Source organism: Pseudophryne corroboree, chromosome 6 (assembly GCF_028390025.1).
Source record: "Pseudophryne corroboree isolate aPseCor3 chromosome 6, aPseCor3.hap2, whole genome shotgun sequence".
Classification (NCBI taxonomy): Eukaryota; Metazoa; Chordata; class Amphibia; order Anura; family Myobatrachidae; genus Pseudophryne; species Pseudophryne corroboree.
The window spans coordinates 60,388,653-60,414,892 of NC_086449.1; the positions used below are offsets into that span (position 1 = coordinate 60,388,653).

Consider the following 26,240-nt stretch of genomic DNA (forward strand, 5'->3'; position numbering starts at 1 on the left):
AAGTCTCTAGTTGGCTCTGCAGTAATGATGGATACCGGAACCACGTTTCTCACCACCCAGGATGCCAAGGCCTCAGTTATCCGCTTTGCAGTAGGATGACTGCTGTGATATTTCATCTTCCTCGCAGAGGACTGTTGGACAGTCAATTGCTTGGTGGAAGTAGTAAAAGTGGTCTTACGACTTCCCCTCTGGGATGACCATCGACTCCCAGCAGCAACAACAGCAGCGCCAGCAGCAGTAGGCGTTACACGCAAGGATGCATCGGAGGAATCCCAGGCAGGAGAGGAATCGTCAGAATTGCCAGTGACATGGCCTGCAGGACTATTGGCATTCCTGGGGAAGGAGGAAATTGACACTGAGGGAGTTGGTGGGGTGGTTTGCGTGAGCTTGGTTACAAGAGGAAGGGATTTACTGGTCAGTGGACTGCTTCCGCTGTCACCCAAAGTTTTTGAACTTGTCACTGACTTATTATGAATGCGCTGCAGGTGACGTATAAGGGAGGATGTTCCGAGGTGGTTAACGTCCTTACCCCTACTTATTACAGCTTGACAAAGGCAACACACGGCTTGACACCTGTTGTCCGCATTTCAGTTGAAATACTTCCACACCGAAGAGCTGATTTTTTTGGTATTTTCACCAGGCATGTCAGTGGCCATATTCCTCCCACGGACAACAGGTGTCTTAAACAAACCACCTCACCATCAGAATCCTCCTGGTCAATTTCCTCCCCAGCGCCAGCAACACCCATATCCTCCTCATCCTGGTGTACTTCAACACTGACATCTTCAATCTGACTATCAGGAACTGGACTGCGGGTGCTCCTTCCAGCACTTGCAGGGGGCGTGCAAATGGTGGAAGGCGCATGCTCTTCACGTCCAGTGTTGGGAAGGTCAGGCATCGCAACCGACACAATTGGAGTCGGACTCTCCTTGTGGATTTGGAATTTCGAAGAACGCACAGTTCTTTGCGGTGCTACTGCTTTTGCCAGCTTGAGTCTTTTCATTTTTCTAGCGAGAGGCTGAGTGCTTCCATCCTCATGTGAAGCTGAACCACTAGCCATGAACATAGGCCAGGGCCTCAGCCGTTCCTTGCCACTCCGTGTGGTAAATGGCATATTGGCAAGTTTACGCTTCTCCTCCGACAATTTTATTTTAGGTTTTGGAGTCCTTTTTTTTACTGATAATTGGTGTTTTGGATTTGACATGCTCTGTACTATGACATTGGGCATCAGCCTTGGCAGACGACGTTGCTGGCATTTCATCGTCTCGGCCATGACTAGTGGCAGCAGCTTCAGCACGAGGTGGAAGTGGATCTTGATCTTTCCCTAATTTTGGAACCTCAACATTTTTGTTCTCCATATTTTAATAGGCACAACTAAAAGGCACCTCAGGTAAACAATGGAGATGGATGGATACTAGTATACTTATGGATGGACTGCCAAGTGCCGACACAGAGGTAGCTACAGCCGTGGACTAACGTACTGTGTCTGCTGCTAATATAGACTGGATGATAATGATATGAAATCAATATATATATGTATGTATATATAATATCACTAGTACTGCAGCCGGACAGGTAGATAATATATTTATTAGGTAATGATGACTGATGACGGACCTGCTGGACACTGTCAGCTCAGCAGCACCGCAGACTGCTACAGTAAGCTACTATACTATAGTAGTATGTACAAAGAAGAAAGAAAAAAAAAAACCACGGGTAGGTGGTATACAATTATGGATGGACTGCCGAGTGCCGACACAGAGGTAGCTACAGCCGTGGACTACCGTACTGTGTCTGCTGCTAATATAGACTGGATGATAATGATATGAAATCAATATATATATGTATGTATATATAATATCACTAGTACTGCAGCCGGACAGGTAGATAATATATTTATTAGGTAATGATGACTGATGACGGACCTGCTGGACACTGTCAGCTCAGCAGCACCGCAGACTGCTACAGTAAGCTACTATACTATAGTAGTATGTACAAAGAAGAAAAAAAAAAAACCACGGGTAGGTGGTATACAATTATGGATGGACTGCCGAGTGCCGACACAGAGGTAGCTACAGCCGTGGACTAACGTACTGTGTCTGCTGCTAATATAGACTGGATGATAATGATATGAAATCAATATATATATATGTATGTATATATAATATCACTAGTACTGCAGCCGGACAGGTAGATAATATATTTATTAGGTAATGATGACTGATGACGGACCTGCTGGACACTGTCAGCTCAGCAGCACCGCAGACTGCTACAGTAAGCTACTATACTATAGTAGTATGTACAAAGAAGAAAGAAAAAAAAAAACCACGGGTAGGTGGTATACAATTATGGATGGACTGCCGAGTGCCGACACAGAGGTAGCTACAGCCGTGGACTAACGTACTGTGTCTGCTGCTAATATAGAGTCTAGACTGGATGATAAATTATTGATAATGAGATGAAATCAATATAATATCACTAGTACTGCAGCCGGACAGGTACTATATATATTTATTATGTAATGACTGATGACGGACCTGCTGGACACTGTCAGGTCAGCAGCACCGCAGACTGCTACAGTAAGCTACTATAGTAGTATGTATAAAGAAGAATGAAAAAAAAAAAAACACGGGTAGGTGGTATACAATATTATATATATATATATATATATATATATTATATACAATTATATATATATATATATATATATTAAACTGGTGGTGATTGATTATTAAACTGGTGGTCAGGTCACTCACGTTGCAACTTGCAACTAGTACTCCGAGTCCTAAGCAGACAATCACAAAATATATTATTATACTGGTGGTCAGTGTGGTCACAACAATGGCAGTGTGGCACTGACTCTGGCAGCAAAAGTGTGCACTGTACGTTATATGTACTCCTGAGTCCTGCTCTCAGACTCTAACTGCTCCCCACTGTCAGTGTCTCCCCCACAAGTCAGATAATACAATACACTTACAGTCACACTATCTAATCTATATCACTTCAGCAAGTAGTATAGTAGTATAGTAGTACTCCTCCTAATAATGCTCCCCAAAATTACTACTACTGTGTCTCTCTCGTCTCTACTGTGTCTCTCTCTTCTCTAAATGGAGAGGACGCCAGCCACGTCCTCTCCCTATGACTCTCAATGCACGTGTGAAAATGGCGGCGACGCGCGGCTCCTTATATAGAATCCGAGTCTCGCGATAGAATCCGAGCCTCGCGAGAATCCGACAGCGGGATGATGACGTTCGGGCGCGCTCGGGTTAACCGAGCAAGGCGGGAAGATCCGAGTCGCTCGGACCAGTGAAAAAAAACATGAAGTTCGGGCGGGTTCGGATTCAGAGGAACCGAACCCGCTCATCTCTAATGTTTACCACACTTATGGAAACCATTAGGTTTTGTTTTTAGCAAATCTGAGCATCCTTGTGAGTCGATTTCTCAAATGGTTCCCAGATGGCTTGGAGCCATGATAGTTTTAAGAGACTTGTTTTTCCTATAAAATACCTGAGGTTTAGTTGGTAAAAGTGTGCTCAGTATATGATCTTGTTTTAGAATTCTGTAGTTACGTCCAACTATGGACTTAATCTCCTGAGCACATTTATTATATTTACTGACAAAAGAAAATTTTATCATTTTCATCCAGTTGTAGTGTTTTTTTTTTAAATAATTTTTGTCTTTCCATGTTGTAAACTTCTTTATAGGCTGTCTGTAAGATAAATTCAGGGTATTCTCTAGTTTTAAGTGAATCTATTCATTCCTTGGCTTGTACAGTAAAGGTATCCAGATCTGTACAATTTCGTATCAGTCGCATTAGTTGACCTTTGGGATAATTGCTCTTCCATGGTAAATAGTGTGAGCTTTTGTAATATAAATATGAATTGGTATTGACTGTTTTCACATAATTTGATGTAACTATTTGGTTATTTATTAGTTCAAGGGTCCGGTACAGGAAGTCCACTCAATTCCGGTGATATGTGGACGTGAAGGATAAATTATATACAGTAAATTTGTGTTTAAACTGGTGACAAAGGAATTAGACAAATTTAAATCCCCATCCCAAATAATCATCAATATAATGGCCATAGAAGACCAGGGAAGCCTCCCAGTCATCCACCCACACATCGGTATTTTCAGAATCATCCATGTATAGGTTGGCATAACTGTAGGCGAACTTGGTCCCCATGGCCATTCCTATCACCTGTAAATACAAGTGATCCAGAAAAATAAAATAATTGTGTGAGAGAATAAAGGAAATACAGTGTAAAAGGAATGACCTGTGATCCACAATGAGATCACCATCCAGATTTAGATATTTGGAAATTGCATCATATCCTGCAGAATGGGGAATATGTGTATATAGGGCCTTTACATCTAGAGTCAAGAATGCATACAAATCTTTCCACTTTAGGTCAAACACTGATGGTCAACATGGTCAAAAGGTCGACATGGAGAATAGGTCAACATTTAAAAGGTCAGCAGTGCTTATGGTCAACAGGTACAAAAGGTTGACAGGTGCAAATGGTCAACACACATATGGTCGACACATTTTTTGGGGGTTTATCATTTTAATAAACTTTTTTATACTTTACAATCCACGTGGACTATGATTGAGAATAGTAACCTGCCCAAAGCATGGCGAGCAAAGTGAGCGATTGTGGTACACTAATTAGGGCTCTAAGTGCTTTGACGGTGAAAACGACCCCAAAAAACTTAAAATGTTGTGTCAACCTTTTCTCATGTCAACCTTTTGACTCTGTCGAAGAATAGTTGTTGAAATAATGACTGTAGACCTTTGTAACGTAGATCTGGTGATCCATACCCCATACAGCACATGAGCGGTAGAAATAAATCAACAACTGCGCATGCGCATACAGACAGTGTAAGTGAAGAATTACATCTCATTCCTTAAAATTGTTGTTTCTGGGTGGTGACTGGTTAGTGAGCATATGGGCACATGAAATTGTCCCATTTAATGTGCTTGCCATGGGTGCATAAGCCGATGGATCTTTTGCACCGAGCATGCAGTGAGTGTATGTCCAGATGCTTATGGTAACAGTTGCAGCTGTGTATAGATAAACAGTGTGCACGATGACATTAAACTTGCATCTGCATGGATCTACAGAGAGCATAGGTTGATTCCTACGGAAAAGCGGTAGCAGATGCCTCTAAGTATCAGGCCCCACAAAACCAAAAAGTTACTGGCAGTTCCAAGAACCATTAAAGGCCCGATTCACAGTCTCACATAATGCTGACATTCACATACAGTAGTGATTTTTTTGCAGCATGAGGATTTCTAAAGGCTCGTATGGCACATGAATTGCACAGGGAGGACAGGACAAAAGCAGTGTCTCCTACCTTTTTTCGGTAGCGGAGCTGCCGTTACCTATGCCAGAGAGGAGAAAGACAGCTCTGGACAGCTGGTCCCAGCTCTTGCACAATGGAGCTGACAGGTGCTGGGTCCTGGCACTTGCATACAAGGGGCGGCTTCAGTGCACATGCGCAAACGCCTGGCTTCTATGGACTGCATTGTCTGCAGGCCATAGAAGCTGGACTGGGCTGACAATCAGGAAGGGTGTGGCTTCCTACAGGAAGCCAGCTCTCCATTAATCGCAATCCGGTCTGGCAGTCCCAGAGGAAGGAAACACCTTCAATGGGACTGTCTGTCCTGTGGGTGACTGTTACTGTTACTCCAGTGCTTTGGCTTGTTAAACTGTCCGTCCTTTTTTAATATTTAAAATAAGGGTGGGTACGAGGGCCCAAAGACAATTGCATCTTGCACCACTCTTCTTTTCATTGTACTTTACTAGGCTGTTACTTTACTGGGGCAATGTTGATGGTCTTCTAGTTTTTGCAAGGCCCATGACTCTGATGTACTTACTTTCTAGCTATATCTGTTACATTAATCAATCAATCAATCAATCAATCAATCATATAGTTTTCCACTACATCTTTGTCAGGCCCATGTCTCCATTTTACTTTTCTTTTTAGTTAAAACTGTTTAAATTATCAATAATTCAATCAATCAATTACCTAGCTTCCACTAAATAAATCCTCTACCTCCATTTACATGTACTGGCCTCAGGGCTCTTATCTAGTTCTCATTTACCTGTGCTGGCCTCATGCCTCTGATCTAGTTCTTGATTAATGAACGCAATCTATGAGGTCATATACTTTATTAAGCTGCTGTGTCACTATATTTCATAGATGTGCTATAGTCTTTTAAACTGCTATGTGTTTGGATAAAGTAAGCAACAGAGCAGCAGTACAGTCAGCTCATTGCAGCCATTGACCAATATTGGTTAAAGCAATATTGTGAGCTGGAAGTTGTAAAAATTGGCTGGAAACGACTGGATATGAATGTTGTTGATGTTAATAATACTGTAAGCACAAAACAGCTCCAAACTACATGATTTTAGATGTTTTATCAGTGTTGAAAGACAATCAGATCCAAAACCAATGATAGTTTTGTCAAAACTAAAACATGGAAGTCTGTGACAATCTCTAGTTGTGGCCACATATGGAGTTGCATGTGACTCAGATTTAGGCCCATAATGAAGGCACTCATTATGAATCATATAATGCGCAAATAACATTAAAAATTCTCTCATGGAGTCTTTCATCTGGGCTGCAACCTGCTAATCAAGCCTACAGAAGGCCACATCTTTGGCTTATCTACTACTACCTGGCCATTCATCTTCTGTACCGCCATCTTCCATTTTTGCTTCCTGGACCTATTACAGTATGTCCCTCATGCTTGCTCCCCTAACTTGGATCTCACTGACTGGTAAATATAGGATCCTCCAAACAGGGCCACTTGTGTACTTGGCCACTTGTGTACTTTGGCATAACCCTCATGCTTAATGGTTCTAAATGTAGATAGGATTGTAGCAGCTGCCTATGTGTTATTATGTTCTTATGGCTTTTTTAAAGTATCTTATGGTATTGTTCTTTGTGTTATACATATTCCGTGGTGTCTGTTCTTTTGCTTACATGAAAATGTAATTGATTGTTCATGCGTTGAATATTTAATGACAATAAAACCAAATTCCAAATTCCATATCTTTATTTTATGCATGCTCCCCATAATCCTCTTCAGGCGGCCCCTGGATCCCTGCCTGATGTCCTCCTTTCCCCATGCACCGCAAACCACTCTTTGCTGACCAGGCTACTCACACTGGGCTCCGCTACTGACTGCTCCTTCAACTTCTGCACCACTATCTGACCTTCTTATTCTAGCCGCCTGAATCTTTTCTCTGTAGCCATTCTTGGCCTGCACATTAAACTGCTATTAATCTTCTCCCCTCACTAGGACTCCATTACATTACCGTCTCTGTCATTTCTAACTGGTTATTCTAATTTTTATCCACACTAAAATTGCATCTCACTATTGCCATTGCTATTCCTGTTTCTTCTCCCCATGTTCCTCTCATCCACACTGTTTTATCTCCCATACTTATGATCTTGACATTCAAATGCTCCACCACATTTTCCTTCCTGTTCCTCCACCCCCTTTTATCCTTCCATCTTCACTTGTCTCTACTCCTCTGTATCCCTCCTCCCCTTGGTACTATCCCCCAACTTTCACCTTCTTTCACTTTGAATCACCTCTCTTAACTCCCCTTGTATCTCTGCCCCACTCCCCCCATTAAGTCCCAAACTTTCCTCTCTCTTACAAACACCTCGCCCAAACTCCAAATGCCTGTTGCTCTTCTCTCTCCTACTCTTCCAGTGGTATTTCCCCTTTTGGCTTCTGCTTGTGCCCCAACCCCATAACCAAATCTGTCTCACTATCCGCAAACGTGACAATCTCATTTACATATCAGCCCTCCACTCTGCCCTCTGAAATAAAGTCTGTCTGTAACAAGCAAGCACCCACCCATGAACCATCCCCCTCCAATTCCATCAACAACTTAGCCTTTCTGATTATTGTATCTCTCTGTCTCACACCACTTCTACCACTACCCTCTCCCCTAGTGGACTCTTATATATTACACCGCATCACCAGGTTTAGCAAGGTGACAGTATGGTAGTCCTTTTTCTTTTCTTTTCATGGCCTCAGAACCCTTCCATTCATTGTATTCTAACACGATTCATGCAATTTGCCTCTTCCTTGCCACTCACCTTCACCTTTGCTGTCATTTATTGCCCTCCCTGGTTCAGTCTCCAAAGTAATTGATAACTTTGCTGCCTGTTTCCCTAACTTCCTTTTTTCTGGTTTTACCTTTCTCATCTTAGGTAATTTCAATACTCCTATTGATGTCCTCCCTGGTATCCGTTCTCTAGGTCAACCATACCTAGGTCGACAATGTCTAGGTCGACAGTAAGTAGGGCAACATGGTTTCTAGGTCGACATGTTCTAGGTCAACATTACAGAAGGTTGACATGAGTTATTCACATTTTTTTCATTATTTTATCTTTTTCATGCTTTACGATCCACGTGGACTACAATTGGGAATTGTAACCTTCCTGAAGCATGGCGAGCGAAGTGAGCCTTGCGAGGGGACGCGGTGCACTCATTGGGGTTCCTGGTCACTCTACGGAGAAAACTACACAAACCCCCCAACAAAACTCATGTCGACCTACTTACTGTTGGCCAATAGTGGCCAACCTAGACACTGTTGACCTAAGTGTGGTTGACCCTATGAACCACATCCGTCCTCCCCCACTGTTGATGGGGCAGTAGTTACAGTACAATTTTATGGCGTAGACATATATCTCATATTCCCCTCACATTTATCTTCTCAATTTGGTGTAGGTGCGTGTAGAGTGGACGTATAATGAAGCATTCTGCAGTCTCTCCACTAGTAAAAAGAAATATCGCCAAGAGGTAACCATTGAAAAAGAATCTTCAGTGGCTTTACCTTTTACCATTGTGCCCATATCCTTGGGCTATCATGAAGTGGAAGTGAAAGCAACCGTTGCATTTGGCTCAGATGGTGTCAGGAAGATGTTGAAGGTCGTGGTGAGTAATAGAGATGGTTATGATGCAGTTCTTGCTTTTGAGACTAAAGTATCTCTTAGATGTAAAAGTCTGCAGCAATAATTATTACTTTAAATTACCACATGAGTATTTTGCTAAGAGAGTACAATGATCAGCAATCACTACCTCACATCTAGGCATCTTCATTCCAGCTTCATGGACACCACTACACATCTCTGAGGCAGTAAACTTATTTTTATTTCAGCCGGAAGGAAGGCGCATAGCATATAATCTGAAAACTGTGACTTTGGATCCCGAAGTAAAAGGCAGAGGTGTGTAATTTATTTTAACTCTGTCAGTTTGCATAGTTGTGCTGAGTTTTTGCTGTTAGGCTTAATTGACTAAGTGCGCCAGATGCGCAGTGAAAAATTACTTGGTTCTCCAAGAGTGCACACATATGGGCCACCCAGTACATATCAAGGTACAGGCCTAAGTATCCACATTGTCACCTCTGGAAGTCCTGGGAGAACTTGCTTATCCTGGGAATGGCGGCTGTTATAGGTGAAACCCGTTATAGTCAGTTCAGGAGACGCATGCTATCTAGCTGTGCCCTAACAGTGGCCTAAACTAATCTAATCATAAGAGTGATGTACTGTAAATGGCAATCATGTGTGTTTGAATTGTTATCTTGGGAAAGGAAACACGCTTGCCCACTATAGCATTCAGTTTGCACAAACTATGTCCTGATAAAGTCATAAGACGGAAAGAGATTTCCATCATGGCAAGAACATCTGCACAGCTCAGAACATCCTGAAGAATAACCTTTTGAGACCTTTATATCTCATTAATCTGCCTTCTCGCTCTGCAAAATGGAATCTAGCTTAGAAAACTGCTCTGCGTACTTACTGAGTGCTAGAGAATCGGTAGAAACAGGCTTCCCTTCTCTTTATGGGTGGCTTAGAATCACACAGCGCTTTAGCAGTGGCGTCACTTACCCATTTCACACCCGGTATGGTAAGTGTAGTCCATACGCGTGCCATAGCCACATGCCGCTAAAAAGGATGCATGGCTTCGTTGGATGGGGTCATGGCTAAACATCTCAACCCCCGGTTTTCATCACCACGGGGGTCTGGGAGATGCCAGCTGCCCCCAGAGACTGCCTTGACTGCAGTGCCGGCTTCTACACGATGATAGGAGCCAGGTGCTGCACAAAATGTTACGTTGCAGCACCCAGCTACTGTCACTGAGCAGGAGCCATCACCCCCAGGAGTGGCCCACACCCCCATTGTGATGCAGCTGACTTTAGATATATGACTAGTATATTCTGATAACACTCCCACAAGTCAGGATGGTTACGTGTGCTGTCATTGTTGCTACCACCAAATTCTATGCAAAGTTAGATTTGACCGAGTCCTGTATGACTAGGACAGAGAAAAATGAATACATTTGCAGGATTTCCAGAGGGGGGTTTCCAAATGTAATCAACAATCTCCGTTCTGCAGAACACTGGAGCAAGCGCGGGAGTTGAGGTAACAGTAAAAGAACCTAATACTGACCCTGGACATATATGTACACGTTGGTCTTTTCATACACTGGATAGTGTATGGAATACAGTATTAATAATTAACACTGTAAATGGTGTAGATGGTTCAAGCCAGTGTTTCCCAAGCTCAGTCCTCAAGGCGCACTAACTGTCTTGGTTTTAGTGATATGCATGCTTGAGCACAGATGGTTAACATAACTAAGTTATTAATTAAGTCACCTTGTATGGCTACACGTAAGCCCTGTACAGTAATTGTGTCTTGAGAACAACGGTTGGGAACCCCTGGTATAGGTTGTATCATACATATTGAACTAATATTAACATAAGTGGTTCTGAAAAGGTTAAACATAAACCAATAGAAGACAGTACTGCACTTTCTAAGCACACATTCTCCCACCTTAAGGTAAGGTGTCTGTCTCTTCTTCCTGGCAGCTACTCTCTAGTACAGTGCACTGATTGAGCGCTCATAACTTCACATAGGTGGTCATTCTGAGTTGTTCGCTCGTTATTTTTTTATTGCAACGGAGCGATTAGTCGCTAATGCGCATGCGCAATGTCCGCAGTGCGACTGCGCCAAGTAAATTTGCTATGCAGTTAGGTATTTTAATCACGGCATTACAAGGTTTTTTTCTTCGTTCTGGTGATCGTAATGTGATTGACAGGAAGTGGGTGTTTCTGGGCGGAAACTGACCGTTTTATGGGTGTGTGCGAAAAAACGCTACCGTTTCAGGGGAAAAACGCGGGAGTGGCTGGAGAAACGGGGGAGTGTCTGGGCGATTGCTGGGTGTGTTTGTGACGTCAAACCAGGAACGAAACTGACTGAACTGATCGCAATGGCAGAGTAAGTCCGGAGCTACTCAGAAACTGCTAAGAGAGGTCTATTCGCAATATTGCAAATCCGTCGGTCGCAATTTTGAGATGCTAAGATTCACTCCCAGTAGGCGGCGGCTTAGCGCGTGCAAATCTGCTAAAAGCAGCTCGTGAGCGAACAACTCGGAATGACCACCATACAACAGACTTGGTGGAAGAAGCTGCTACACTGGGCATGTGCAGCAACTCTGTTCTGTCCCATAAACTGCATGTTGTGGCAGCAGCTCTATTCATTTTATTATATACTGTTGCTACCGTGGTCATAGGGCCTAATTCAGATTTGATCGCAGTAGCAAATTTGTCAGCTAGTGGGCAAAACCATGGGGCTAATTCAGACCTGATCGCTGGGATGTGTTTTCATACAGCGGGTGAGTATTTACCCAGCACAGAAACAATATAACCCACCCAAATCTAACTCTCTCTGCACATGGTACATCTGCCCCTCCTGAAGTGCATATTGGTGGTCATTCCGAGTTGTTCGCTCTGTAAATTTCTTCGCATCGCAGCGATTTTCCGCTTAGTGCGCATGCGCAATGTCCGCAGTGCGACTGCGCCAAGTAAATTTGCTATGCAGTTAGGATTTTTACTCACGGCTTTTTCATCGTTCTGCTGATTGTAATGTGATTGACAGGAAATGGGTGTTACTGGGCGGAAACTAGCAGTTTTATGGGTGTGTGTGAAAAAACGCTACCGTTTCCGGAAAAAACGCAGGAGTGGCTGGAGAAACGGGGGAGTGTCTGGGCGAACGCTGGGTGTGTTTGTGACGTCAAACCAGGAACGAAACTGACTGAACTGATCGCAATGGCAGAGTAAGTCCGGAGCTACTCAGAAACTGCTAAGAGAGGTCTATTCGCAATATTGCAAATCCGTCGGTCGCAATTTTGAGATGCTAAGATTCACTCCCAGTAGGCGGCGGCTTAGCGTGTGCAAATCTGCTAAAAGCAGCTTGTGAGCGAACAACTCGGAATGACCACCATACAGCAGACTTGGTGGAAGAAGCTGCTACACTGGGCATGTGCAGCAACTCTGTTCTGTCCCATAAACTGCATGTTGTGGCAGCAGCTCTATTCATTTTATTATATACTGTTGCTACCGTGTTCATAGGGCCTAATTCAGATTTGATCGCAGTAGCAAATTTGTCAGCTAGTGGGCAAAACCATGGGGCTAATTCAGACCTGATCGCTGGGATGTGTTTTCATACAGCGGGTGAGTATTTACCCAGCACAGAAACAATATAACCCACCCAAATCTAACTCTCTCTGCACATGGTACATCTGCCCCTCCTGAAGTGCATATTGGTGGTCATTCCGAGTTGTTCGCTCGGTAAATTTCTTCGCATCGCAGCGATTTTCCGCTTAGTGCGCATGCGCAATGTCCGCAGTGCGACTGCGCCAAGTAAATTTGCTATGCAGTTAGGATTTTTACTCACGGCTTTTTCATCGTTCTGCTGATCGTAATGTGATTGACAGGAAATGGGTGTTACTGGGCGGAAACTAGCAGTTTTATGGGTGTGTGTGAAAAAACGCTACCGTTTCCGGAAAAAACGCAGGAGTGGCTGGAGAAACGGGGGAGTGTCTGGGCGAACGCTGGGTGTGTTTGTGACGTCAAACCAGGAACGACAAGCACTGAACTGATCGCAGATGCCGAGTAAGTCTGGAGCTACTCAGAAACTGCTAAGAGGTGTGTAATCGCAATATTGCGAATACGTCGTTCACAATTTTATGAAGCTAAGATTCACTCCCAGTAGGCGGCAGCTTAGCGTGAGTAAATCTGCTAAAATCAGCTTGCGAGCGAACAACTCTGAATGACCCCCATGGTTTTGTTCATTTGCTAACAAATTTGCTGCTGTGATCAGATCTGAATTAGGCCCATAATTTGAGACACTGCCTACTATGAAGGGGGTTTCCGTGCAACTGGAAATCCCCCCTTCCTGTGTTTACCTATGATTTGTGCATGTGTCGTTTGCAGAAACTCATTTGCTTCCATACACAGAGACCCATCTGACATGGAAGCAGCCCCAGGGCTGTTTCTAGATAATTTGGCTCCCCAAGAAATGTGCTTGCCCCCTCCTCCCCATAAACATTCAAAAATGCTCCTCCCCTTCCCACATATACCTCTTAATAAAAACTATTTAGCATGCTCCCGGTGAGGGGGTATGTCATCACAAAATGGGTGTGGCCTCACTAAAATAGGCGTGGCCTTGCAGGAAAAGACTACCTTACACCCCACTTTTTGAGCCTGCAACAACAGACCTAGGCCACCACTGGAAAATATAAATATTACACTATATTAAGCCCCACTCAGTAATGCCCCTTGCACCATATTATGCCATCCACCGCAACGACTGTGATACATTATGTCCTACAGTAAAGCTTCTAATTACTTTTAAATGACCTGCTTGTTGCCAGGGTTTCATGCACTGGGTGTCATGCTCGTTGCCAGGGGTTTCATGCACTGGGTGTCATGCTCGTTGCCAGGGGTTTCATGCGCTGGGTGTCATGCTCGTTGCCAGGGGTTTCATGCACTGGGTGTCATGCTCGTTGACGGGTTTGTCGCGCTGGGTGTCATGCTGATTGTTAGGGCTTTCATGCTCTGTGATCCACGCTCATTGCCATGGGGAATACTCGTTGCCAAGGGGGTGTAAGAATACTTTCTGGCGGGCACTACATTCCACAGAAGTCCGCCCCCTCCCCACCCCCTAGCGGAGTACTAGAGAAGAGGGAGTAGAGGGTGCACAATGGAGCCACAAAGTGCTGCAGCGGCACCCAATGCGATCGCACGGTTCGCCCGCCGCTAGAACCGGCACTGATCAGCCCCTTAGTGAGGAACATCCTGACTTCTCCCATGAGTCTGGCACACTACTGCTATGGAAGCTCTGGAGGAAATCTAGCAGCACCAAAGCATATCTTGCACTGCAAATCAGCCATTTCCCACTTCAGAAATGAAGCTCATTGTATTTTCATTTCCCTGACAAACTAAAAGAGTTTTGTTTTATTGTGAGAAATAAAGTCTGTTCATTTTATATACTGTATATGAAGATAAATAATTAATTTGTGTCTTTGTTATATAAATTGCTTATCTTTAAAATGTCTTATACATAGCCACAAAACCTCATGTCTGATAATGTGCAATTGTTCTAATTATGTATTTTACAGCTGGGATACAGACAGAGATGATCCCAGCATTGGATGTCAAAAATATTGTTCCCAAAACAGAGGTTCAGACAATTGTCACTGTCCAAGGTAAGCAACTACTATCAAAGAGTTCTTCATAAGGGGCTTGCTGGCAACATTTAGCCATGGGAGAAAGTCCACCTAAGTGGTCCATTATGTACAACCAGAAGAGGTGCAGCCAAGCCACATGGGGAGTGGCTTGTAATACACCGCACTTCAACCTCTTTCCTCTTCCTCTCCCTGGGAAAGCCATGTGCAGAATGTTTTTCCCAACTATCCCTATAATCAGAACAAAGGGGGTCATTCAGCGTTGTACGCGCGCTAGCAGTTTTTAGCAGCCGTGCAAACGCATAGTCGCCGCCCACCGGCAGTGTATTTTCACTTTGCAGAAGTGCGAACGCCTGTGCAGCAGAGCGCCTGCAAAAACATTTTGTGCAAAACAAGACCAGCCAAGGACTTACTCTTCGTGTGCGTTGATTCTTACGTTGGAGGGTTGGCTTTTGACGTCACACACCCGCCCAGCCACGCCTGCATTTTCCCCGGCAGGCCTGCTTTTTTCCAAACACTCCCTGAAAATGGTCAGTTGACACCCAGAAACACCCCCTTCCTGTCAATCTTCTTGCGTTGTGCAGTGCGACTTAAAGCTTCTCTAGAACCTGTGCAAAACCACAAAGGTCTTTGTACCCGTACCTTGCGTGTGCGCATTGCGGTGCATACACATGCGCAGAAATGCCGATTTTTAGCCAGATCGCTGCGCTGAGAACAACGGCAAGTTGCGATCAACTCGGAATGACCACCAAAATCCTGGCCGTGCTGTACAGCAGTTCAAAGTATTAATTATAATAATTATTCTATATTTCTAAGTAACATATTAGGTTCTACAGTTCTGCACAAAGTGCATACAAACAGAACATGACAAAGAGTATGTACAAAAGAACAGTACAGATACTGTTGAAAAGGCTAAAAAACTATATATACTGTATACATGCTAGTAGCTAGGCTTGCTGCCCTGTTCGGGTCTAATTGATCTGAAACAAAATTCTTTTTGGTGTCTGTTTATTATTTTTGTGACAATGATTTCCATATGTTATGGCTTAATTCTTTGATTGCAATTAGTTCTTATGGTAAGAAAAATAGGATTTTAAATACCTACCGGTAAATCCTTTTCTCGTAGTCCATAAGGGATATTGAGGACAGAATTAGTACGATGGGGTATAGACGGGTCCACAGGAGTCAGTGCACTTTAAATTTGTTCCACTGGGTGTGCTGGCTCCTCCCCTCTATGCCTCCTCCTACAGCTCTATTATAGGTAAAACAGTGCCCGAAGTAGAATTACATACTTGAGAGAAGGAACATAACAACCGGTGTGGTGATATTGGTCACGAGCACACCAATACAGAATTTAGCCATCAAAGTCTGGCAACATTAACAGCAACAGCTGAACAGGAACATGTAACAGGTAGGTATTTAAAATCCTATTTTCTCTGACGTCCTAGTGGATGCTGGGGACTCCGTAAGGACCATGGGGAATAGACGGGCTCCGCAGGAGACTGGGCACTCTATTAGAAAGATTAGGTACTATATCTGGTGTGCACTGGCTCCTCCCTCTATGCCCCTCCTCCAGACCTTCAGTTAGAATCTGTGCCCGGCCAGAGCAGAGGCACCTAGTGGGCTCTCCTGAGACTGCTAGAAAAGAAAGATATTTGTTAGGTTTTTTATTTTCAGTGAGCTCTGCTGGCAACAGACTCACTGCTACGAGGGACTGAGGGGAGAGAAGCCAACGTACCTGCTTGCAGCTAGGTTGTGCTTCTTAGGCTACTGGACACCATTAGCTCCAGAGGGTTCGAACACAGGCACCTGTCCTCGGTCGTCCGTTCCCGGAGCCGCGTCGCCGTCCCCCTCGCAGAGCCAGAAGCACTGAAGTCCTGGGAGAAGATAGAAGACGGCGAAATCGGCGGCATGAAGACTCCTGTCTTCAATAAAGTAGCGCACAGCACCGCAGCTGTGCGCCATTGCTCCCACTGCACACCACACACTCCGGTCACTGTAGGGTGCAGGGCACTTGGGGGGGGGCGCCCTGGGCAGCAATCTATTACCTTTTGGGCATTAAAAAGTACATATATACAGTCCTAGACTGTATATATGTAAAACCCCCGCCATTTTCATTGCATGAGAGCGGGACAGAAGCCCGCCGAGAAGGGGGCGGAGCTTCGTCCTCAGCACTAACCAGCGCCATTTTTACTTCACAGCTCCGCTGGAAGCAGCTCCCCAGGCTCTCCCCTGCAGTATTCAAGGTACAACAAGGGCAAAAGAGGGGGGGGGGGGGGGGCACTTAAATTTAGGCGCAAATTGACTCATATCAGCAGTTAAGGAGATTGCACAATATATGGTTTAAATCCCTGGGTTATATAGCGCTGTGGTGTGTGCTGGCATACTCTCTCTCTGTCTCCCCAAAGGCCTTTTGTGGGGTCCTGTCCTCAGTCTGAGCATTCCCTGTGTGTCTGCAGTGTGTCGGTACGTCAGGTCGACATGTGCAGATGGATGTGGTGTCGCCGCCGACGGCGCCGACACCAGACTGGATGGATATGTGGAAAGTGTTAAATGATAATGTAAACTCTATGCATAAGAGGTTAGATAAAGCTGAAGCGTTGGGACAGTCAGGGTCTCAGCCAGTGCCTGATCCCACAGCTCAGGGGCCTTCGGGCTCTCATAAACGGCCACTATCCCAGTTAATCAACACGGATGTCGACACGGAGTCTGACTCCAGTGTCGACAAGGAAGAGGCAAGATTACAGCCTAAAATGGTTAAAGCCATCCGCTACATGATTATAGCAATGAAGGATGCTTTACACATTTCTGAGGAAACCCCGGTCCCTGACAAGAGGGTTCATATGTATGGGGAGAAAAAGCAAGAGGTCACTTTTCCCCCGTCACATGAATTAAATTAATTATGTGAGAAAGCCTGGGAATCTCCTGAGAGGAAATTTATTATTTCCAAGAGATTGCTAATGGCGTACCCCTTCCCGCCAAAGGACAGGTTACGCTGGGAGACGTCCCCCAAGGTGGACAAGGCGTTAACGCGCTTGTCTAAAAAGGTGGCCCTCCCGTCTCCGGATACGGCCGCCCTTAAGGTCCCAGCGGATAGAAAACAGGAAAGTGTCCTGAAATCTATCTATACGCACTCGGGTACCCTGCTCAGACCAGCTATTGCTTCAGCCTGGATGTGTAGCGCAGTGGCGGCATGGACAAATACTCTGTCAGAGGAATTAGATACCCTGGATAGGGACTCTGTTTTATTAACCCTGGGACATATTAAGGACACGGTCCTATATATGCGGGATGCTCAGAGAGATATTTGCTCGCTGGGGTCTAGGGTTAGCGCACTTTCCATTGCAGCCAGAAGGGTCTTATGGACTCGACAATGGATAGGGGACGCTGATTCTAAAAAGCATATGGAAGTGTTACCATATAAGAGTGAGGAATTATTTGGGTAAGGTCTCTCGGACCTTGTAGCCACTGCTACAGATGGGAAGTCAAAGTTCCTGCCGTTTGTTTCCTCACAGCCTAAGAAAGCACCGTATTACCAAATGCAGTCCTTTCGTCCACCAAAAAGCAAGAAGGTCAGAGGCGCTTCCTTTCTTGCGAGAGGCAGGGGTAGAGGTAAGAAGCTGCACCACGCATGATGCTGGGGCTCCACAGACGGAGCCTGGAGCGGTGGGGGCGCGTCTCAAAAATTTCAGCCACCAGTGGGTTCGTTCACGGGTGGATCCCTGGGCTATACAAATTGTGTCTCAGGGATACAATCTGGAATTCGAGATGACGCCTCCTCACCGGTTCTTAAAGTCGGCGCTGCCGACTTTCTCCACGGAAAGGGAGGTAGTGCTGGTGGCAATTCTCAAGCTATAACTCCAACAGGTGATTGTAAGGGTACCCGTCCTTCAACAAGGGAGAGGGTACTATTCCACGATGTTTGTGGTTCCGAAACCGGACGGTTCGGTCAGGCCCATTCTGAACTTGAAGTCCCTGAACGTTTACCTGAGGAAATTCAAGTTCAAAATGGAATCGCTCAGAGCGGTCATTGCAAGCCTGGAGGAGGGGGATTTTATGGTGTCACTGGACATCAAGGACGCTTACTTGCATGTCCCCATCTACCCTCCTCATCAGGAGTACCTCAGGTTTGTGGAACAGGACTGTCATTACCAATTTCAGACGTTGCCGTTTGGTCTCTCCACGGCACCGAGAATATTTACCAAGGTAATGGCGGAGATGATGGTACTCCTTCGAAAACAGGGAGTTACAATTATCCCATACTTGGACGATCTCCTAATAAAGGCGAGATCCAGGGAGCAGTTGCTGATCAATGTAGCTCAATCACAAGCCGTGTTGCTACAGCATGGATGGATACTGAATATTCCAAAGTTGCAGCTGTTACCTACGACACATCTGCCCTTTCTGGGCATGATTCTGGACACGGACCAGAAGAAGGTGTTTCTCCCGGAGGAGAAGGCTCAGGAGCTAGTGACCTTGGTCAGAGGTCTCCTAAAGCCAAAACAGGTGTCGGTGTATCACTGCACTCGAGTCCTGCGAAAAATGGTGGCGTCATACGAAACCATTCCCTTCGGCAGGTTCCATGCGAGGACATTTCAATGGGATCTGCTGTACAAATGGTCCGGATCCCACCTTCAGATGCACCGGATGATAACCCTGTCCCCCAAGGCCAGGGTGTCTCTTTTGTGGTGGCTGCAGAGTGCTCATCTTCTCGAGGGTCGCAGCTTTGGCATACAGGATTGGATCCTGGTGACCACGGATGCAAGCCTCTGAGGGTGGGGGGCAGTCACTCAAGGAAGAAACTTCCAAGGACTGTGGTCAAGTCAGGAGACTTGTCTGCACATCAATATCCTGGAACTAAGGGCCATATACAATGCCCTGAGTCAGGCGGAGCCTCTGCTCCGAGACCAACCAGTGCTGATTCAGTCAGACAACATCACGGCGGTCGCCCATGTAAACCGCCAGGGCGGCACAAGAAGCAGGGTGGCAATGAAGGAAGCCACCAGGATTCTGCGTTGGGCGGAAAATCACGTGAAGGCACTGGCGGCAGTGTTCATTCCGGGAGTGGACAACTGGGAAGCAGACTTCCTCAGCAGACACGACCTCCACCCGGGAGAGTGGGGACTTCATCACGAAGTCTTCTCTCAGCTTGTAAATCGATGGGAACTACTACAGGTGGACATGATGGCGTCCCGTCTCAACAAAAATCTAAAAAGATATTGCGCCAGGTCAAGGGACCCTCAGGCAATAGCGGTGGACGCCCTGGTAACGCCGTGGGTGTTCCAGTCAGTTTATGTGTTTCCTCCTCTGTCTCTCATACCCAAGGTGTTGAGAATTGTAAGAAAAAGAGGAGTGAGAACAATACTCGTAGCTCCGGATTGGCCAAGAAGGACTTGGTACCCGGAACTGCAAGAGATGCTCACAGAGGACCCATGGCCTCTGCCTCTCAGGCAAGACCTGTTGCATCAGGGGCCTTGTCTGTTCCAAGACTTACCGCGGCTGCGTTTGACGGCATGGCGGTTGAACGCCGGATCCTAGCAGAAAAAGGCATTCCGGAGGAAGTGATTCCTACGCTGATAAAGGCTAGGAAAGATGTGACGGCAAAACATTATCACCGAATATGGCGAAAATATGTTGCCTGGTGTGAGGCCAGGAAGGCCCCTACAGAGGAATTCCAGCTGGGTCAATTCCTTCACTTTTTACAGTCAGGTTTGACTATGGGCCTGAAATTGGGGTCCATAAAGGTCCAGATTTCAGCCATATCCATTTTCTTTCAAAAAGAACTAGCTTCACTGCCTGAGGTTCAGACATTTGTTAAAGGAGTGCTGCATATTCAGCCCCCTTTTGTGCCACCAGTGGCACCTTGGGATCTCAATGTCGTATTGGATTTTCTGAAATCCCACTGGTTTGAGCCGCTTAAAACAGTGGAGCTCAAGTATCTCACTTGGAAAGTGGTCATGCTGTTGGCCTTGGCTTCGGCGAGGCATGTGTCGGAATTGGCGGCTTTATCCTGTAAAAGCCCACATCTGGTTTTCCATATGGACAGGGCAGAACTGCGGACCCGTCCGCAATTTCTACCAAAGGTGGTGTCATCTTTTCATCTGAACCAACCTATTGTGGTGCCTGCGGCTACTCGTGACTTGGAGGACTCCAAGTTGCTGGATGTAGTCCGGGCTTTGAAGATTTATGTGAGTAGAACGGCAGGAGTCAGGAAAACTGACTCGCTGTTTGTACTCTATGCATCCAACAAGTTGGGAGCACCTGCTTCAAAGCAAACCATTGCTCGCTGTATCTGTAACACGATTCAGCAGGCGCATTCTGCGGCAGGATTGCCGCATCCAAAATCGGTAAAAGCCCACTCCACTAGGAAGGTGGGTTCTTCTTGGGCGGCTGCCCGAGGGGTCTCGGCATTACAGCTTTGCCGAGCGGCTACTTGGTCGGGTTCAAACACGTTTGCAAAATTCTAGAAGTTTGATACCCTGGCTAAGGAGGACCTTGAGTTTGCCCATTCGGTGCTGCAGAGTCATCCGCACTCTCCCGCCCGTTTGGGTGCTTTGGTATAATCCCCATGGTCCTTACGGAGTCCCCAGCATCCACTAGGACATCAGAGAAAATAAGAATTTACTCACCGGTAATTCTGTTTCTCGTAGTCCGTAGTGGATGCTGGGCGCCCGTCCCAAGTGCGGACTGTTCCTGCAATGCTTGTATATAGTTATTGCCTAATACAGGGTGCTTGTTAGGAGCCATCAGTGTGAGGCTCAGTTTATGTTCACACTGTTAACTGGGTAAGTTATCACAAGTTGTACGGTGTGATTGGTGTGGCTGGTATGAATCTTACCCTGGGGTTCAAATCCTTTCCTTGTCATGGCTTCTCTTCCGGGCACAGTTTCCTTAACTGAAGGTCTGGAGGAGGGGCATAGAGGGAGGAGCCAGTGCACACCAGATATAGTACCTAATCTTTCTAATAGAGTGCCAAGTCTCCTGCGGAGCCCGTCTATTCCCCATGGTCCTTACGGAGTCCCCAGCATCCACTACGGACTACGAGAAATAGAAGTACCGGTGAGTAAATTCTTATTTTCTCTAGCATCCATAAGGGATATCGGGAACAGAATTAGTACGATGGGGATGTCCCAAAGCTTCCAGAACAGGCGAGAACGTGCGGAGACAACTGCAGCACCACCTGCAAAAACTGGGTATCCTCTTTGGCCAGGGTATCAAACTTGTAGAACTTCAGAAAGGTGTTCTTCCCCAACCAGGTAGCAGCTCGGCATAGTTGCAGGGCCGAGACTCCACGGGCAGCCGCCCAGGAAGAACCCACCGATCTGGGCTTTCAGAGACTGTGGAACAAGTAAGGCTGCCGACGCATAGGCTTGTTGGATAGTAAGCCTAATCCAACAAGCAATGGACTGCTTTGAAGCAGGACAACCCTTTTTCTGTGCATCATACAGCACGAACAAGGAATCCGTCTTTCTGACCAAGCCGTCCTCTTGACATAGAATTTCAAGCTTGCACTGCATCCAATGCCTCCGGAAGAGTAGACGTGTCAGAACCGGATGGAATCACAATAGGTTGATTCAAGTGAAACGCGGAGACCACCTTCTGCAGGAACTGCTGTCTAGTCCTGAGCTTTGCTCTGTTCTCGTAAATAATCAAGTACGGACTTTTGCACGACAAGACCCCCAATTCTGAGACACGCCTAGCAGAAGCCATGGCCAGTAACATCACTGTTTTCCACGTGAGGTACTTATCTTCTACCATCATCAGAGGTTCACACCAGGAGGACTGTAGAAAGCGTAACACTACATCCAGATCCCAAGGTGCTGTAGGCGGCATGAAAGTAGGTTTTATGTGAAGCACCACTTGGAAGAAGGTCTGAACTTCCGGCAAGAGAGCCAACTTCTTCTGAAAGAAGATGGAAAGAGCTGAAATCTGGACCTTAATGGATCTCAGACGCAAGCCATTGTCCACTCCAAGTGTATTGGGAAAGAGAAGACAAAATAATTCCTTTTTGGGAGCACTCTTAATTACAAAAGAATTTCTGACTATAAATCAAATAAATGTATATAATGAATTGTGTAATGATGAGTCATCTAAAACGTAACATTTATTCTGTTCTTTTAAAATATCGACCTATGTAGTCAAAATTTAAAATCTCTTATCTTATTGACTAATTTGAATTCAAAAGAAGAGATAGGGAAAGGGTGAAATATAGATTGAAATTGTGAGAGTGAACAACAGTTGTATCTCCACAAGTGTTTTAGGTGGAAATATAGGTGATCATCTTGGCGATATCCACAGTACCCAGTATTCCTAAGTGGTCTCCCATCAGAGTACTGACCAGGCCTATCCTATCACCTTCCGAGATTGAAGATTGGGCTAATTTCAGGATAGTCTAACCTTGGACAATAAAGATGATATATGAAGGAAGGGAGAACCCACTTCTGCTATCTGTACTCTGCCTGCTACGTGTCAATGGGTGAACTGGTGTTCTGGTCCAGAGATCCAGCAACGGCTGGTTTCTTAGGTTTTCCTCTGGAGCCTCATTCTGCGTTGGAGGCCCCTCTGGCCCTAGATCGAAATCTGGAGGACTGAAAGGACTGTGTAGACGCTCCCGGATAGGTACATCTAGCGGGTGGAGCCCCCGAAGGGAGAAACGTGAATTTTCCAGCAGTAGCTTTGGAAATCCATGCATCCAATTCGCCTCCAAAGAGCCATTCACCTGTGAAGGGAAGAGATTCCACATTACGTTTGGAGTCAGCATCGACAATTCACTGACGTAACCATATGGCTCTGCGCTCAGACACAGCCATAGCCGTGGTCCTAAGCAAAACAGGAAAAACCGAAGGGATGAGAGTTGTGGCAGATCTTACAAGTGAACTAGGGCCCTCATTCCGAGTTGTTCGCTCGCTAGCTGCTTTTAGCAGCCATGCAAACGCTTAGCTGCCGCCCTCTGGGAGTGTATCTTAGCTTAGCAGAAGTGCGAACGAAAGGATCGCAACGCGGCTGCAAAAAAAGATTGTGCAGTTTCTGAGCAGCTCTAGACCTACTCCTTTTAAAGCAAAAAACGGCTGCGCTGTATATCAGGAGAAAATAAAAAGATGAGAGCCAGTATAGATAATATAAATGTATTAACCATGTAAAAGATTAAAAGACAACTGATTGTAAATAAACATCCATATAATATATAAGCACACCTTATTGGTCTCACAAAAGAGATCTCTCTTTCAACACAGAGGGACAATAGCTGGAATAAGTTCCTTTAGTGAATGTCCATAGTCACTGAATGCTGGTAATGTGGATAATGGCTGGTAATGATACATAATTGCAGCCGTCCCGGAATTTCAAATGATTAGTCTCAACACGCTCAGTATATAAATTGATGTTTACCTCTCTTTGTGGGCTGGTGTTGGACCGAGCGTCCTCGGACAAAGTCCTGCAATGCCCACAGGCGCTAAGCAGCGGGAGGAAGATGAAATGAATGAGCCGCCGGTAAGGATGTCTAGCCGGGAACGGCATGAAGCACAGCCGTTGTCAGCAGCAGTGAGCAGGTCAGATGAGGATCAGAGCGGATCGATGCAGATGGTCACAAATGGAGACCTAAGCAGGTGTGTTGGAGGCAGGATCCTAACGCGTTTCGTCACGCTTCACGTGATTTTGTCAAAGGTATGTTCCTACCTCTAAAAATGGCCGGTATTTAAAGCCACTAAACAGGTGTGTACAATCGATACATAATTAAAAGCAATACAATAAAACTAATAAAGGTAACGACTCTCATGGGTAAAAATAGAAATAAATGACCATGGCAGAGATGATTTTATCATGAAACAAGTTAAGTTATAAAACATCAGATGAAATATATTCTGTAAAGACATACTAAGTAAATTCAGAGAAAGAATACATCAACACTAAAAGTAAGACGAATCAAAGGGGCGTAAGAAGTATATATGGTCGAAAGATCACTGGGGTATTCTATGTCCTGTAATTGATGCCGCAAAGGAGACTTTATAATTCAGCTCGAACAGTAATCTATATCCTAACATAATCATTGTTGTTAATATCAAAAGTATAATAAAGAACAATTATATAAATAGTAAAATTACCAACTAATACCCGACTTGGGATTCGAACACTGGTACTTATCTCACAGATAGTCCGTGACTCAGCCATGTACGCCACTGGACAGGCTGAATAGAGACGTGCAACATAGAACAATGTCTATTGGAAAGTTAAAGGTGTTAGATCTGAGATATTTAGTCGGGATATATATAACATAACGGAGGAAGTAGTTTAAAAAATATACACTTATTGTAATCCGACAAATAACTATATATTTTTATTCTTATTTTTATTTTTGATACATGATACTAGAAACATAGGCTGAACAGTTAGATATGATTTACTGGTTGATGCTATAGTATGTCCACCTGTAATACTATCTCATGTGTTATAATTTCTATCTAGATAGAGACTTTTTAAAGCTGCAGCTAGTACTCTGATTGAAATGCAACTATGGATCTCCGTGTTATAACAGGTCTGTTTGATAATCATGTAAGTCACTGGACTCGTTACATGAAGGTACCTAAATTTCGAGACACATAGAGTACAGCAATGTGAAGATATCGTCTCTAGTATTCTCTAGTGATGATTACCAATGGGTGGTTTAATGGTTAACTGTTTTGAATACGGATCCAATCGTAAAAATGAAATAAAAATGAATAAAATAAATTAGAAAAGAAAAAAGATATGAAATGGACGAGTGTCCCCATTCGGTTATAAATAAACAGTATGTCTAAATAAATTGCTAGCGCATAATGAAAACAGTATAGAGAGAAAAGACAAAGTAACAAAGAAAAAAGAACAATGAATTGTATTGTAAAATATTTAGATATACTGCTTACACATAATGAATAGTGTAAGAGAGAGACATAATATAATATAAAAGTAGATAAAGGAATATTAGTCGATAGGAGGTGACAGAAATTAACACAGGACAAATTCGATGAATTCATTTAACCCTTCTGGTGTGAGTGTTCTGAGTTTATGTATCCAATAGTTCTCTCTCAAACATAGTTTTCTATATCTGCCCCCCCCCCCCCCCCCCCCCCACGTGCCGTTGGCATAATGGTTTCAATGACAACGAGTTGGATTTCATCTGGATTTTTTGGGTGTTTTTCGGAAAAGTGTCTAGAGACACTGCGAAAAAGGAAACCCTTCTGGATGTTACGTCTGTGCTCTAAAAATCTGATCCTAAGTTTACGTGTGGTTCTTCCCACGTAGATCAAGTTGCAATTACAGACCAGCAGATAAATAACAAATGAACTATTACAGTTTACAAGTGAACGAATCTCAAACTGTGTAGAGTTGGATGATCGAATGCACTTGGAATTACTCTGGATGTAAGAACAAGTAATGCATTTGTTGGCACCGCATTTAAAGTAGCCTGTGGCTTTAGAGAGTCACTGTGAGGTCTTAGCGGACGTTGAGGTTATATCAGTATTCCTTCTATCTACAAAGAAACTGGGTGCAAGGTGTTCCTGTAGGGTATTAGATTACTTAAAAATCACAGACGGTGAGTCTGTAAGTTTGGTTCTAAGAATCTGATCTGTGCGTAGAATGGGATAGTTTCTACGAATAATAACCCTGATCTTTGAGGAGGAACTATTAAACTGAGATAAAAAATTAG

General features: G+C 44.8%; 1 protein-coding gene across 1 annotated transcript in view; it reads left to right on the forward strand.

Annotated features, from left to right (window-relative positions):
• The window catches only part of LOC134936129 (complement C3-like), an 828,079-nt gene that overhangs the window by 526,923 nt on the left and 274,916 nt on the right, over positions 1-26,240 (forward strand). The window contains exons 21-23 of the mRNA XM_063931046.1: positions 8,759-8,965; positions 9,189-9,255; positions 14,492-14,578. Of these exons, the coding sequence (XP_063787116.1) occupies positions 8,759-8,965; positions 9,189-9,255; positions 14,492-14,578 (361 nt within the window). The remainder of the gene's footprint in view (positions 1-8,758; positions 8,966-9,188; positions 9,256-14,491; positions 14,579-26,240) is intronic.